The sequence below is a fragment of the Salmo trutta genome, chromosome 22 (genome assembly GCF_901001165.1).
Source record: "Salmo trutta chromosome 22, fSalTru1.1, whole genome shotgun sequence".
Lineage (NCBI taxonomy): Eukaryota > Metazoa > Chordata > Actinopteri > Salmoniformes > Salmonidae > Salmo > Salmo trutta.
In genome coordinates this window covers 40,032,454-40,049,066 of record NC_042978.1, presented here as the reverse complement: position 1 = coordinate 40,049,066, position 16,613 = coordinate 40,032,454, and the positions used below count along the sequence as shown (strand labels likewise).

Sequence of the window (16,613 nt, the reverse complement as noted above, 5' to 3'; positions counted from 1 at the left end):
CTTTTTTGATTGTTAAATCATGGAGGATAACACACAATACAGTCTGAGACTTATTTCCATTGTTTAATCATGGAGGATAACTCACAATACAGTCTGGGACTTATTTCCATAGTTAAATCATGGAGGATAACACACAATACAGTTTGAGACTTATTTCCATTGTTAAACCATGGAGGATAATGCACAATACAGTCTGGGACTTATTTCCATTGTTAAATCATGGTGGATAAGACACAATACAGTCTGGGACTTATTTCCATTGTGAAATCATGGAGGATGACACACAATACTGTCTGGGACTTCTTTCCATTGTTAAATCATGGAGCATGACACACAATACTGTCTGGGACTTATTTCCATTGTTAAATCATGGAGGATAACACACAATACAGTCTGGGACTTATTTCCATTGTTAAATCATGGAGGATAACACACAATACTGTCTGGGACTTATTTCCATTGTTAAATCATGGAGGATGACACACAATACTGTCTGGGACTTATTTCCATTGTGGTCCTCTTATTAAAATGTAATGTTGCTTAAATAGTTTGTTTGACCCTCAAGTCTATCCTTTCCTCCTGTCCTCTCTGTGTAAGGACGAGTGTGAGATCCTAGAGAATGACCTGTGTAAGACCGAGTACATCATCGCCCGTTCCAACCCCATCATCCTGAAGAGACTGAAACTACCTAACTGTGAGGACCTGGCGGGACACACCAGCCCAGAGGCTGCCAACTGTATGAGGATAGGGATCCCCATGGTCGAGCCCTTCAACAAGAGTAAGAATTAGATTTTAGTTTTAGTTTTATTTATTTTGGTAGATCAGCTTTAATATTGCAGATAGACTTTGGGTTGGGCAGCAGGTGGTTAGAGCGTTGGGCCAGTAACCGAAAGGTTGCTGGATCGAATCCCTGTGCTAACAAGGGAAAAAACTCTCTCACTTATACATACCAATTGTCTAACAATGTTCTTATGTTCTCCCTTTGACCAGACCACAAGTGTTTCAACAGCAGTGGTTCAGACTTCCGCGGGACGGTCAGTAAGACCAAGTCAGGTCGTCAGTGCCAGCCCTGGAACTCCCAGTACCCTCACAGCCACACCTACCTGGCGGTACAATACCCCGAGCTCAGCGGAGGACACTCCTACTGCCGTAACCCCGGCAACAAGCAGGAGGGACCATGGTGTTTCACGCTGGACGAGGGGGTCCGCTTGGAGCTATGTGACATCCCTGTTTGTGGTGAGATATAGAGGGGGTTTAAGGTTTATATAGCACTAATAACACCCTATCTGTGGTGAGATATAGAGGGGGTTTAAGGATTTATATAGCACTAATAACACCCTATCTGTGGTGAGATATAGAGGGGGTTTAAGGGTTTATATAGAACTAATAACACCCTATCTGTGGTGAAATATAGAGGGGGTTTAAGGTTTTATATAGTACTAATAACACCCTATCTGTGGTGAGATATAGAAGGGGTTTAAGGGTTTATGTAGAACTAATAACACCCTATCTGTGGTGAGATATAGAGGGGGTTTAAGGTTTTAAATAGCACTAATAACACCCTATCTGTGGTGAAATATAGAGGGGGTTTAAGGGTTTATATAGAACTAATAACACCCTATCTGTGGTGAGATATAGAGGGGGTTTAAGGGTTTATATAGAACTAATAACTCCCTATCTGTGGTGAAATATAGAGGGGGTTTAAGGGTTTATATAGAACTAATAACACCCTATCTGTGGTGAGATATAGAGGGGGTTTAAGGGTTTATATAGAACTAATAACACCCTATCTGTGGTGAGATATAGAGGGGGTTTAAGGGTTTATAAGCACTAATAATACCCTATCTGTGGTGAGATATAGAGGGGGTTTAAGGGTTTATATAGAACTAATAACACCCTATCTGTGGTGAGATATAGAGGGGGTTAAGGGTTTATATAGAACTAATAACACCCTATCTGTGGTGAGATATAGAGGGGTTTAAGGGTTTATATAGAACTAATAACACCCTATCTGTGGTGAGATATAGAGGGGGTTTAAGGGTTTATATAGAACTAATAACACCCTATCTGGGGTGAGATATAGAGGGGGTTTAAGGTTTTATAAGCACTAATGATCCCACTTTCTGTAGTGAGAGAAGGTGTTAGCACTGTGCCAGGCTGGGTTATAAGGCTTCATAAACACTAAGTTATTATTGGGAGTCAGTGCTGCGACCAATCAAATAGACACAGTAGTTGTTATGCATTATGTTATGGTCTGTTTAACAATAAGTGACAGTACTACCTGAGTTCATTATGTTAGTATTTGACAGTGTATTTACAGTGTTTGGATTGCCCAGCCCTGACATTAACCCTGTGTCCCATCCAGATTATAAGGAGAAGCGTGGGGGCAGTAACATGGAGATTCTGTACATCCTGGTCCCGAGCATAGCCATCCCTCTGGCCATCGCCCTCCTTTTCTTCTTCATCTGTTTGTGTCGTAACAACCAGAAGGCTTCTCGCCCCCCAGCCCCCAGACAGCCCAAACCTGTCAGGGGACAGAATGTTGAGATGTCCATGCTCACCAACTACAAACCCAAGGTATAAGTCCCTTCTCTTTCGCTCTCTCTTTCATTCTCTCTCTCTTTTGTTCTCTCTCTCTTTCATTCTCTCTCTCTTTCTCTCTCTCTCATTCTCTCACTTGCTCACTCTCTCTCACACTCTCTCGTTCTGTTTCTCTCTGTCTCTCTCTCTTTCTCTCTGTCTGTCTGTGTGTCTGTCTCTCTCTCCTCTCCTCTCTCCTCTCTCTCTCTCTCTTTCTCTCTCTTCCTTCTCTGTCTCATTGGGGCTCTTTGTAATGTGTGACAACAGTAGGAGTATTTTGCCAGTAAGTTCATTCATATTCTCCTGCAGATTGTATTACAGTCAACACTGCATTCTTATAATGTTATTTCTGATATATCTCTATCCACCCTGTTTAGAAGGTTATCCAGGCTATGTTATGATGTGAGACAAAGGTCTACTCCCTGATGTTATAGCCAATCAAAGTTACAGCTGTAGGGGACTGGCTCTGTCAGACAGGCCAGTGTTGTGGTCCCCATCTAAGTCCCTGTCATCTCTGATTTAGATTGACCTGTGGGAATCTAGAAGAGTGTAAACCACTAAAATTAAAACCACTAACAATACAGTGTCTACTGTCTGAGTCTTTATGTCATCCCTAAATACATCTGCCCCACCGCTCCTGTCCTCCTCAATGTCACCACTATCCACTGGGCCTTGCTCGGGGTCATCTAGGGTTGGCCCGGTGTGCTGCGAGGTGAGGATGAGCCTGGTTTGGCCCCGGGGAGGGAGAAACCCAAACCCAAAACATCTGTTGCCCTTTTATAACAGTCATCCCCCACCACCATTCCATTGCTAACCACTCCCCCCAAACAGTCCCCGCCCCCCTTAACTGACTGTGGCCTCCGTCAGGAATTTCATTTTTCATCTGGGAGTTCCTGGAATCTTTCATACTCCCTTGTCGGTTTGGTCGGTGTCAATCATTTTCGGTTTATTGTCCCAGCTCTTTACTGTAGTGGATTTGACTAATGATTGAAAATGATCATTCCATTTAATGTCAAGTCAATTCAGCAAGTACACTGAAATTCCAATTCTCTTCAATGCTTTTTTCAGCCAGGAAAATTTGGAATTGGAATTTGGTTTACTTTCTGAATTGACTGGAATTGAAATGTAATTGACCCCAACCCCGATTCCCAATGTGCGATGGCAGGCTTGAGGCGTTTTGGAGTTCGGTCCATACCTTTTTGTTTGAGGGAGGTGGGATTGACAGTTTCCTGAATTCTAAGACAAACTGAAATTAAAGCCAGACTAAGTCAGTGGCAAAGAAGATAAATATCTTTCAAATGCTAATATTTGGTTGTGTTAACAACCAAACACAATTCAATATCACAAAATATCATTAAATTTTAAATCAACCAGAGCTTGAAACCCTAGACCTATTGTATTCTAGTTTTAGTTGTGTTTCTGTGTTGAATTGAAACAATAGCTGTTGATGACTTTGAACATGTTATATAGGCCTAAATAGTCTCACTGATGATACATGAGTGATAAAGTATGGTCACATTTCACCTGCTCTGTTAAACCTTCTCTTTGGAATGACTTCGATAGCAACAGTGCATCTATTTTGTCTTTAAGTGGCGCTATCTCAACAATCATTCTCACTATAGCACATTGGTAATAGTCAGCGTTGAACATCATAGTTAAGCAGGCTGGGCTTGGTTAAAACCCTGGATAGGAGACTGAAAGGTAGCTGTAGCTAGATCAACTCTCCAGTAGGAGGTGCTGTAGATAGATCAACTCTCCAGTAGGAGGTGCTGTAGCTAGATCAACTCTCCAGTGGGAGGTGCTGTAGACAGATCAACTCTCCAGTAGGAGGTGCTGTAGCTAGATCAACTCTCCAGTAGGAGGTGCTGTAGATAGATCAACTCTCCAGTAGGAGGTGCTGTAGACAGATCAACTCTCCAGTAGGAGGTGCTGTAGATAGATCAACTCTCCAGTGGGAGGTGCTGTAGATAGATCAACTCTCCAGTAGGAGGTGCTGTAAACAGATCAACTCTCCAGTAGGAGGTGCTGTAGCTAGATCAACTCTCCAGTAGGAGGTGCTGTAGATAGATCAACTCTCCAGTAGGAGGTGCTGTAGACAGATCAACTCTCCAGTAGGAGGTGCTGTAGATAGATCAACTCTCCAGTAGGAGGTGCTGTAGATAGATCAACTCTCCAGTAGGAGGTGCTGTAGAAGGATCAACTCTCCAGTAGGAGGTGCTGTAGATAGATCAACTCTCCAGTAGGAGGTGCTGTAGATAGATCAACTCTCCAGTAGGAGGTGCTGTAATAGATCAACTCTCCAGTAGGAGGTGCTGTAGATAGATCAACTCTCCAGTAGGAGGTGCTGAAGACAGATCAACTCTCCAGTAGGAGGTGCTGTAAACAGATCAACTCTCCAGTAGGAGGTGCTGTAGACAGATCAACTCTCTAGTAGGAGGTGCTGTAGATAGATCAACTCTCCAGTAGGAGGTGCTGTAGACAGATCAACTCTCCAGTAGGAGGTGCTGTAGATAGATCAACTCTCCAGTAGGAGGTGCTGTAGATAGATCAACTCTCCAGTAGGAGGTGCTGTAAACAGATCAACTCTCCAGTAGGAGGTGCTGTAGATAGATCAACTCTCCAGTAGGAGGTGCTGTAGATAGATCAACTCTCCAGTAGGAGGTGCTGTAGATAGATCAACTCTCCAGTAGGAGGTGCTGTAGACAGATCAACTCTCCAGTAGGAGGTGCTGTAAACAGATCAACTCTCCAGTAGGAGGTGCTGTAGACAGATCAACTCTCCAGTGGGAGGTGCTGTAGACAGATCAACTCTCCAGTAGGAGGTGCTGTAGACAGATCAACTCTCCAGTAGGAGGTGCTGTAGACAGATCAACTCTCCTGTGGGAGGTGCTGTAGATAGATCAACTCTCCAGTGGGAGGTGCTGTAGATAGATCAACTCTTCAGTGGGAGGTGCTGTAGACAGATCAACTCTCCAGTGCTGTAGATAGATCAACTCTCCAGTAGGAGGTGCTGTAGACAGATCAACTCTCCAGTGGGAGGTGCTGTAGCTAGATCAACTCTCCAGTGGAAGGTGCTGTAGATAGATCAACTCTCCAGTAGGAGGTGCTGTAGACAGATCAACTCTCCAGTAGGAGGTGCTGTAGACAGATCAACTCTCCAGTAGGAGGTGCTGTAGACAGATCAACTCTCCAGTGGGAGGTGCTGTAGATAGATCAACTCTCCAGTGGGAGGTGCTGTAGACAGATCAACTCTTCAGTGGGAGGTGCTGTAGACAGATCAACTCTCCAGTGCTGTAGACAGATCAACTCTCCAGTAGGAGGTGCTGTAGCTAGATCAACTCTCCAGTAGGAGGTGCTGTAGACAGATCAACTCTTCAGTGGGAGGTGCTGTAGACAGATCAACTCTCCAGTGCTGTAGACAGATCAACTCTCCAGTAGGAGGTGCTGTAGCTAGATCAACTCTCCAGTAGGAGGTGCTGTAGCTAGATCAACTCTTCAGGAGGAGGTGCTGCCCAGACTATTGTATTTTTTCTGATAGTGGAAATAAGTTGAAGATCTGACGTTGTTTTAAAGGTGCAAATTCAACCAGTGGAGGCTGCTGAGGGAAGTACGGCTCATAATAATGGCTGGAGCGTAGAAAATAGAATGGCATCAAACACATGGAAACCACTTATTCCGCTCCAGCCATTACCACAAGCCCGTCCTCCCCAATTAAGGTGCCACCAACCTCCTGTGAATTAAACATATTTTATGTTTAAATTTGTTTCCATGATGATATAATCCTGTGGTTGAAATTTCACCCTCAAAACAACTCTCAAAACAACAGTTTACATTGATTACTTTTTTCAAGTCCAATGTATTTTACACGTAGATTCCACGTCACAATACGTTGATAAATTACGTTGAAACAATGTTGAGTTAACCAGTTTGTGCCCAATGGGTCTTGACTCCACTCTAGTTCTCATGGTTCAGTCCCCGGCTGGGTTGATAATTACAGTCATCTGTCATCCCTCAAACCAAAGTTCACCTTCAGTTATTAATGGCTCTCATTTATACCCCATTAATAATTACAGAGAAAATTGATTACCTGCAATTTCTGAAATATGCACTAACTTGTCGGTTTATTGTTGTTTATGTTGGGGGCACGTTGCCAGATTGTGTTGGGAGTGTGTTTCCAGAGTCTGGGCTGGCGTTGGTATATTTATGTATTTTCTGTCTGGAGCTGAATGGATTTATTGAAGAGTTGAGCTGAGGAAAGGAGATAATGGATACAGTATGAGACTAATAGATAATTATTACATATCCAGGCAATATTGCTCACACGCACACACACACTGGTATATTAGGCACTTTTCCTACCTAAAATTATAACGAGCACCAATTGTAAGCTGTTAAGTTTTAATGTCTGTCTACATACCAAGATAGTTATGAGTGTTGAATATGAGTATAAAGCTGACTGGAAATGTCAGCATGTAACACCTTCTCCCCCTCTCTTTCTCTCTCCCCTCTCTCTGCTTCTCCCCCTCTCTTTCTCTCTCCCCCCTTTCTGCTTCTCCCCCTCTCTTTCTCTCTCCCCCCTTTCTGCTTCTCCCCCTCTCTTTCTCTCTCCCCCCTTTCTGCTTCCCCCCTCTTTTTCTCTCTCCCCTCTCTCTGCTTCTCCCCCTCTCTTTCTCTCTCCCCCCTCTCTGCTTCTCCCTCTCTGATTCTTTCCATCTTTCTCTCTCCCCCCTCTCTGCTTCTCCCCCTCTCTTTCTCTCTCCTCCCTCTCTGCTTCTCCCCCCTCTCTCTTTCTCTCTCCCCCTCTCTGCTTCTCCCCCTCTCTTTCTCTCTCCCCCCTCTCTGCTTCCCCCCCTCTCTTTCTCTCTCCTCTCTCTGCTTTTCCCTCTCTTTCTCTCTCCCCCTCTCTGCTTCTCCCCCTCTCTTTCTCTCTCCCCCCCTCTGCTTCTCCCCCTCTCTTTCTCTCTCCCCCCTCTCTGCTTCTCCCCCTCTCTTTCTCTCTCCCCCTCTCTCTGCTTCTCTCCATCTTTCTCTCTCCCCCTCTCTCTCTTCTTCTCTCCATCTTTCTCTATCCCTCTTCTTCTCTCCAGAGTAAGGCCAAGGAGCTCCCCCTATCCGCAGTGCGTTTCATGGAGGAGCTAGGTGAATGTACATTTGGTAAGATCTACAAGGGGCACCTGTACATGCCTGGTATGGAGCATGCCCAGCTGGTGGCCATCAAGACCCTGAAGGACTACTCCAGCCCTGGCCAGTGGGGGGACTTCCAACAGGCATGTTATTATTTATGTTACTGTGTTGTGGTAGTAATTTATGCTATCTTTAATTGGTGCTTTTGATGCTCTCTGATGTTAGCTACTGTTATTGTGTTATGATATTCATTGATGCTGTCTTTAATTGGTGCTTCTGATGCTATCTGATGCTCTCTGATGATCTCCGATGCTATCTGATGTTCTCTGATGCTTTCTTATGCCCTCCGATGCTATGATGCTATCTGATGTTCTCTGATGCTATCTGATGCTATCCAATGTTCTCTGATGCTGTCTTATGCCCTCCGATGCTCTCCGATGCTATCTGTTGCTCTCTGATGCTATCTGATGCTCTCTGATGATCTCCGATGCTATCTGATGTTCTCTGATGCTTTCTTATGCTCTCTGATGCTTTCTGATGCTATCTGATGGTCTCTGATGCTCTCTGATGCTATCTTTTGGTGATCTTTAATGGTATTTATTGTTTTTGGTATTCTGTTTTTCGTCTGATGTTACATCTGTTGTTTTGTCGGCTGCTGTTTGACATTTGACATGAAATTTCCCCTCAGAGATTTTTAAAGTACCTATCTACTTATCTATCTATATCTAGGAGGCATCAGTCATGGCTGAGCTGCACCATCACAATGTGGTGTGTCTTTTGGGGGTAGTGACACAGGAGCAGCCTGTCTGCATGCTGTTTGAATTCCTGAACCAGGGGGACCTCCATGAGTTCCTCATAATGCGTTCTCCTCACTCTGATGTGGGCTGTAGTAGTGATGAGGACGGGACCATCAAGTCCATCCTGGACCACGGAGACTTCCTGCACCTGGCCATCCAGGTAGCTACCATAACTACTGTATGGGTTGAGATAGAAATAGAACATGGACATTAAAGTATGTATTATACTTTACTGTATTCCAGGTGGCTGCTGGTATGGAATACCTGGCCAGTCACTCCTTCATCCATAAGGACCTGGCAGCTCGTAACATCCTAGTGGGGGAACGGCTCCACGTCAAGATATCTGACCTGGGTCTGTCCCGAGAGATCTATGCTTCCGACTACTACAGGTACTGTACATGGCTCACTGTCTCCCTAACCCTAGACCTGACCCTAGACCTAACCCTAACCCTTGACCTGACTCTAACCCTAGACCTGACCCTAACTCTAGACCTGACCCTAACCCTTGACCTGACCCTAACACTAGACATGACCCTAACCCTAACCCTAGACATGACCCTAACCCTCGACCTGACCCTAACTCTAGACCTGACCCTAACCCTTGACCTGACCCTAACCCTTGACCTGACCCTAACCCTAGACCTGACCCTAACCCTAGACCTGATCCTAACCCTTGACCTGACCCTAACCCTAACCCTGTCTCCCTAACCCTTGACCTGACCCTAACCCTAGACCTGACCCTAACCCTAGACCTGACCCTAACCCTAGACCTGACCCTAACCCTAACCCTGTTTCCCTAACCCTTGACCTGACCCTAACCCTAGACCTGACCCTAACCCTAAACCTGACCCTGACTCTAACCCTAGACCTGACCCTAACCCTAGACCTGACCCTAACCCTAACCCTTAACCTGACCCTAACCCTAACCCTGTCTCCCTAACCCTTGACCTGACCCTAACCCTAGACCTGACCCTAACTCCAGACCTGACCCTAACCCTAGACCTGACCCTGACCCTAACCCTAACCCTGTCTCCCTAACCCTTGACCTGACCCTAACCCTAGACCTGACCCTAACCCTAGACCTGACCCTAACCCTAACCCTTAACCTGACCCTAACCCTAACCCTGTCTCCCTAACCCTTGACCTGACCCTAACCCTAGACCTGACCCTAACTCTAGACCTGACCCTAACTCTAGACCTCACCCTAACCCTGACCCTAACCCTGTCTCCCTAACCCTTGACCTGACCCTAACTCTAGACCTGACCCTAACCCTAGACCTGACCCTAACCCTGTCTCCCTAACACTTGACCTGACCCTAATCCTAAACCTGACCCTAACCCTAGACCTGACTCTAACCCTAGACCTGACCCTAACCCTAGACCTGATCCTAACCCTAACCCTAGACCTGACCCTAATTCTAGACCTGACCCTAACCCTAGACCTGACCCTAACCCTGATCCTTACCCTAACCCTGACCCTAACCCTGTCTCCCTAACCCTTGACCTGACCCTAACCCTAGACCTGACCCTAACTCTAGACCTGACCCTAACCCTAGACCTGACCCTAACCCTGACCCTAACCCTAAACCTGACCCTAACCCTAACACTGTCTCCCTAACCTTAACCCTAGACCTGACCCTAACCCTAGACCTGACCCTAACCCTGACCCTAACCCTAAACCTGACCCTAACCCTAACCCTGTCTCCCTAACCTTAACCCTAGACCTGACCCTAACCTTAGACCTGACTCTAACCCTAGACCTGACCCTAACCCTAGACCTGACCCTAACCGTAACCCTAGACCTGACCCTAACTCTAGACCTGACCCTAACCCTAGACCTGACCCTAACCCTTGACCTGACTCTAACCCTTGACCTGACCCTAACTCTAGACCTGACCCTAACTCTAGACATGACCCTAACCCTAGACCTGACCCTAACCCTAGACCTGACCCTAACCCTAGACCTGATGCTAACCCTAGACCTGACCCTAACCCTAACCATAGACCTGACCCTAAACCCTAGACCTGACCCTAACCCTAGACTTGACCCTAAACCTAGACCTCACCCTAACCCTTGACCTGACCCTAACCCTTGACCTGACCCTAACCCTAGACCTGATGCTAACCCTAGACATGACCCTAACCCTGTCTCCCTAACCCTAGACCTGACCCTAACCGGGCGGCAGGGTAGCCTTGTGGTTAGAGTTCGAATCCACGAGCTGACAAGGTGCAAATCTGTCGTTCTGCCCCTGAACAAGGCAGTTAAATCAATGTTCTTAGGCTGTCATTGAAAAAATCATTTGTTCTTAACTGACTTGCCTAGTTAAATAAAGGTAAAAATAAAAAAAACCTAGACCTAACCCTGTACACCTACTACAGGCATGTTTACATTTGAGTAATTTAGCAACCTTACAAAGAGCGTCTTACAGTCAGTGCATTCAATGCATATTTCCTTATTTAGTTAACTTGTTAGTTTGTCATTGCTGTAATGTTTAGTGTGATTTGATGTTCCTGCTGATTTGTATTAATCTTGCGGATTTTAGTAAATAAAGTAAATTTGGGTGTTTTTAAAAATATTATTCCAGGGTCCAGCCCAAGGCTTTACTCCCGATCCGATGGATGCCTCCTGAGTCCATGGCCTATGGGAAGTTCACGTCGGAGTCAGACATCTGGGCGTTTGGCGTGGTGCTGTGGGAGATCTTCAGCTACGGCCTGCAGCCCTACTACGGCTTCAGCAACCAGGAGGTCATGGAGATGGTGAGGAAACGCCAGCTGCTGCCCTGCCCAGAGGACTGCCCACCCAGGGTCTTCAGCCTGATGACAGAGTGCTGGCAGGAGGGCCCAGCGAGGCGTCCGCGGTTTAAGGATATCCACTGTCGTCTCCGGGCCTGGGAGGGGCTGTCATCCCACGCCAGTTCTAGTACTCCATCAGGAGGCGGGGGCAACGCCACCACCCAGACCACCTCGTTGAGTGCTAGTCCTGTCAGTAACCTCAGCAACCCACGCTACGCCGCCGCTGCAGGCTACCTCTACCCAGCCCAAGGGATACCTGCACCAGGTCATCCGGGCCACCAAATGGCAGGCTGGACCCCTATGGCCCATGGAGCACCCATGGCCCAGAACCAGCACCAACACCAATGCTTCATTCCTGTCAACGGCTACCCCATCCCCCCAGGCTATGCTGCCTTCCCTGCAGCCCACTTCCAGGCCCAGGGCCCCCCCAGGGTGGTGCAACACCTCCCTCCACCCAAGAGCAGATCTCCCAGCAGTGCTAGCGGCTCCACCAGCACCGGTCATGTGGCCAGCTTGCCGTCCACGGGGTCTAATCACGATGCGAACACGCCACTGCTGTCACACTGCGTGGCGATATCCGCCCTGCCAGGGGGCGGGACCATGCAGGTGTATGGACACATGTCCCAGAAGGCTTTGCAACAGATGGACCCCTCGCAGACGTCCGCACTGCTGGCCGACGCCAACAGACTCATGTACAGCGATTCGATCATCACCGCTGACGTGTAAATAGACTACAGACCTGGACTATATAATATCTCATCTGGTTGATTTGATACTTTGTTTCCTTTTACCTGTTTTGTTTGTTTTTGTAAGAACATTATTATAATTATTGTTTCAACTTTTTACTCTACTTGTAAATACATGTACGTAAATCCCGAATGAATGAGATGCAAAGATTTATATTCAAATAACTTTTTTTAATAAGAGAGCTAGAAGTCGTGGCCTGCCTCCTATTCTGAAAACTCAAACAGCCTGGATAGATTCTTAATGAATCTACTCTACCTGCCTGGATAGACTCTTAATGAATCTACTCTACCTGCCTGGATAGATTCTTAATGAATCTACTCTACCTGCCTGGATAGACTCTTAATGAATCTACTCTACCTGCCTGGATAGACTCTTAATGAATCTACTCTACCTGATAGGATGGACTCTTAATGAATCTACTCTACCTGCCTGGATAGACTCTTAATGAATCTACTCTACCTGCCTGGATAGACTCTTAATGAATCTACTCTACCTGCCTGGATAGACTCTTAATGAATCTACTCTACCTGCCTGTATAGACTCTTAATGAATCTACTCTACCTGCCTGGATAGATTCTTAATGAATCTACTCTACCTGCCTGGATAGACTCTTAATGAATCTACTCTACATGCCTGGATAGACTCTTAATGAATCTACTCTACCTGCCTGGATAGACTCTTAATGAATCTACTCTACCTGCCTGGATGGACTCTTAATGAATCTACTCTACCTGCCTGTATAGACTCTTAATGAAGCTACTCTACCTGCCTGTATAGATTCTTAATGAATCTACTCTACCTGCCTGGATAGACTCTTAATGAATCTACTCTACCTGCCTGGATAGACTCTTAATGAATCTACTCTACCTGCCTGGATGGACTCTTAATGAATCTACTCTACCTGCCTGTATAGACTCTTAATGAATCTACTCTACATGCCTGGATAGACTCTTAATGAATCTACTCTACATGCCTGGATAGACTCTTAATGAATCTACTCTACATGCCTGGATAGACTCTTACTGAATCTACTCTACCTGCCTGTATAGACTCTTAATGAATCTACTCTACATGCCTGGATAGACTCTTAATGAATCTACTCTACCTGCCTGGATAGACTCTTAATGAATCTACTCTACATGCCTGGATAGACTCTTAATGAATCTACTCTACCTGCCTGGACTAACTCTTAGTAAACTCTAAATCAGGCACTTCTTGATTTTCTGGAGCACTTTAGGGCTGTTCTGCAGTAGGGTGTGGTGTTGTTGGACTGGAGGGGCCACGTTCTACAGTAGGGTGTGGTGTTGTTGGACTGGAGGGGCCATGTTCTGCAGTAGGGTGTGGTGTTGTTGGACTTGAGGGGCCACGTTCTACAGTAGGGTGTGGTGTTGTTGGACTGGAGGGGCCACGTTCTACAGTAGGGTGTGGTGTTGTTGGACTGGAGGGGCCAAGTTCTGCAGTAGGGTGTGGTGTTGTTGGACTGGAGGGGCCAAGTTCTGCAGTAGGGTGTGGTGTTGTTGGACTGGAGGGGCCACGTTCTACAGTAGGGTGTGGTGTTGTTGGACTGGAGGGGCCACGTTCTACAGTAGGGTGTGGTGTTGTTGGACTTGAGGGGCCACGTTCTACAGTAGGGTGTGGTGTTGTTGGACTGGAGGGGCCAAGTTCTGCAGTAGGGTGTGGTGTTGTTGGACTGGAGGGGCCAAGTTCTGCAGTAGGGTGTGGTGTTGTTGGACTGGAGGGGCCAAGTTCTGCAGTAGGGTGTGGTGTTGTTGGACTGGAGGGGCCAAGTTCTGCAGTAGGGTGTGGTGTTGTTGGACTGGAGGGGCCATGTTCTGCAGTAGGGTGTGGTGTTGTTGGAATGGATGAGGCCTGTCCTACACAACCTTATGCAATAACATAGCACTCATACCCTCTGCATCACTCGCCACAGTTATGTGCCTCCACAGTTATGTGCCTCCACAGTCTCCACAGTTATGTGTGTCCACTAGACTCTCTTCTCAATACAGGGTTCTATGAATTCATATTTCACTGATATATAGGTACTAGGACTGAATCAGACGATTGTTTAACCAGCAATACTTCTCTCTCCAATCTGTGAGCATGTCTCTCCTCCCCTCTATCATCCTCTTACAATAGATCAGCTATGCAATATGGCTCTTACATTGGCTATGCAGTCTTTGATCTATTCATTTATTGCTGTTTTTATGATATGAAGAAATAGTACTGATACTTGTGTGTTCATCCCAACTTCTTTCTCAAAGCAATCAATCTAACAATAACGTCTGACAGTAGGGTGAAGGAATGATCAAATACAGGTATGAATCTGTATTAAGCAGCTACAATACAGTATATTTCAGCTCAATTTCAGTTTGTTGCTATGCAACTACTTAGTACAAAGACTCAATGTCTGCATGTACAGAAAGAGCACAATCCTCGGTAGCACTTGCCTTCCATGCTTACTTTGGTATAATACACATCTCTTCCATGCTTACTTTGGTATAATACACATCTCTTCCATGCTTACTTTGGTATAATACACATCTCTTCCATACTTACTTTGGTATAATACACATCTCTTCCATGCTTACTTTGGTATAATACACATCTCTTCCATACTTACTTTGGTATAATACACATCTCTTCCATACTTACTTTGGTATAATACACATCTCTTCCATACTTACTTTGGTATAATACACATCTCTTCCATACTTACTTTGGTATAATACATATCTCTTCCATACTTACTTTGGTATAATACACATCTCTTCCATACTTACTTTGGTATATAATACACATCTCTTCCATACTTACTTTGGTATAATACACATCTCTTCCATACTTACTTTGGTATAATACACATCTCTGTCATGTTAAGCACATCCTTCTTTTTTTATGAGGGTACAAAGTGAAGTATGATGACCGTGTTAATTTGGGTTCTACTATCCTGGACATTTGTAAGATGTATCAGTTCGTGTCCAGAGGTACTGTCCCTTTAGGTTACAGTCTTTTATCTTTTTTTATTCCACATATCTTTCTTTCTCTAAAGCAGTTCTACCTACCTAGGTATCTGGAGTTTTATACAGGTATCCTCTGATGTTATATGAATTTAAGTGTGTGTATATATATCAGTTCAAAAACACTTAAACACAAGACTGTGAACCTTGGGACTGGCTATTTTGTCTTGAGCAAAATATCAATCTTGTGCTGTTTTTATTTTGTTAAAAAGTTTTATGTTAGATCAGTTTCTTTTTCTTGGACAGTCATTTTCAAACAGCATTTTTAGATTACAGTGTATTCATCAGAAAGGTTTACATGCATAATATTCGATTTACCAAGAGGCCTTGTCTTTGTATTTTCTGAAGATTTTTGCACCAATGTTTTGTATGGCAAAATCATTATTAAAAATGTACATTGTTTGGTCATATTGGGTTGTATCATTATTTCTGAGAAACCCATATATTAGTATCTAAGAATTGTGACATTTGTAGGGCCTGGATTGTATTTTGTTGGGTTGATAGATATTGTCTGATTGGAAAATGTTGTGTTGACTATAAAGGTCCACAAGGGGGCACTTCATCTGTATCTCCAGCGTTGGTCGCCATAATGCCCAAACTATATCTGCTTCAAAATCAGCTTCGTCCACACAATGGTGCAATTCGGCTATTAGTCAAAATATAATTTGTCCAGTACTGCTTTGTAAGTCTCAACTCAAGACACTTGAAAGGCATTTGAGAAACAAGTTAAGTTTGATCATATCATATTTCAAATGGAATCTTCATATCGTTCAACAAACGTTGATGTTGTTAAAAGCAATAAGAAACCGTATGAGGAAACCATGTGAAGCACCTGCCCCTTGTGGACCTGACAGGTGCTTTACATGTTTCCCTCACACGGTTTCTTATTGTTTTTAACTCAACATCAAAGTTTCCATTCAAATCCATCTTACCAAAACACACAGTATTGTCTAAACAAATGAACATTTGAACAAGTTGGAAGATGTTTTTCATGTCTCATAGACTAGACGCTACAATTACAGTTGTTGTTTTTATCGCTTTGGTCCTGTTTTCACAAGTATGTGGTAAAATCTCAGAACTCCTAATACAAAACTCAAAACAGATCACCAAAAAGGCTGTTTTTTCAAAACTTTAAGCACATTTTCAAACGACTAAGTACGACACACAAAATCACACTTTTTCACCAAACCTAATCAGTGTTTCATCTTTTATATAAAGTAAGACTTTTCATATGATTTCTCTTCTCATTTTTAAAAATATATTTGACCATCACTTAACCCAACTGCGCTTAATGGTTAATCACTTAACCGTTTGGTAAACCTATAGCTCTTAAACTGGTTTGTCTATATGGATTTTGAGAAGTACAGAAATGTATAGTATAAACATGTAGATGACATGTATGATACATGACAACCATACATAATGACTACTGGTTATTGATCATTGATTCACATAGTGGTAACCACAATTGGTCACCATATAAAAGGGTGTGTGTGAACACTTGCAATTTCTTGGTGCAGATAGACAGCAAGGGAGAGGAAGAAATCAAAGAGCTC

At 44.6% G+C, this 16,613-nt stretch overlaps 1 protein-coding gene across 1 annotated transcript in view; it reads left to right on the top strand.

The window, feature by feature from the left end:
• LOC115158724 (inactive tyrosine-protein kinase transmembrane receptor ROR1-like) overlaps positions 1–12,230 on the top strand; it is a 115,228-nt gene extending 102,998 nt beyond the window's left edge. Inside the window, exons 6-12 of the mRNA XM_029707977.1 lie at positions 598–778; positions 991–1,236; positions 2,366–2,577; positions 7,667–7,846; positions 8,433–8,660; positions 8,744–8,889; positions 11,086–12,230. Coding sequence (XP_029563837.1) covers positions 598–778; positions 991–1,236; positions 2,366–2,577; positions 7,667–7,846; positions 8,433–8,660; positions 8,744–8,889; positions 11,086–12,019 — 2,127 coding nt within the window. The 3' untranslated portion in view covers positions 12,020–12,230. The remainder of the gene's footprint in view (positions 1–597; positions 779–990; positions 1,237–2,365; positions 2,578–7,666; positions 7,847–8,432; positions 8,661–8,743; positions 8,890–11,085) is intronic.
• The last annotated feature ends 4,383 nt before the right edge of the window (positions 12,231–16,613 follow it).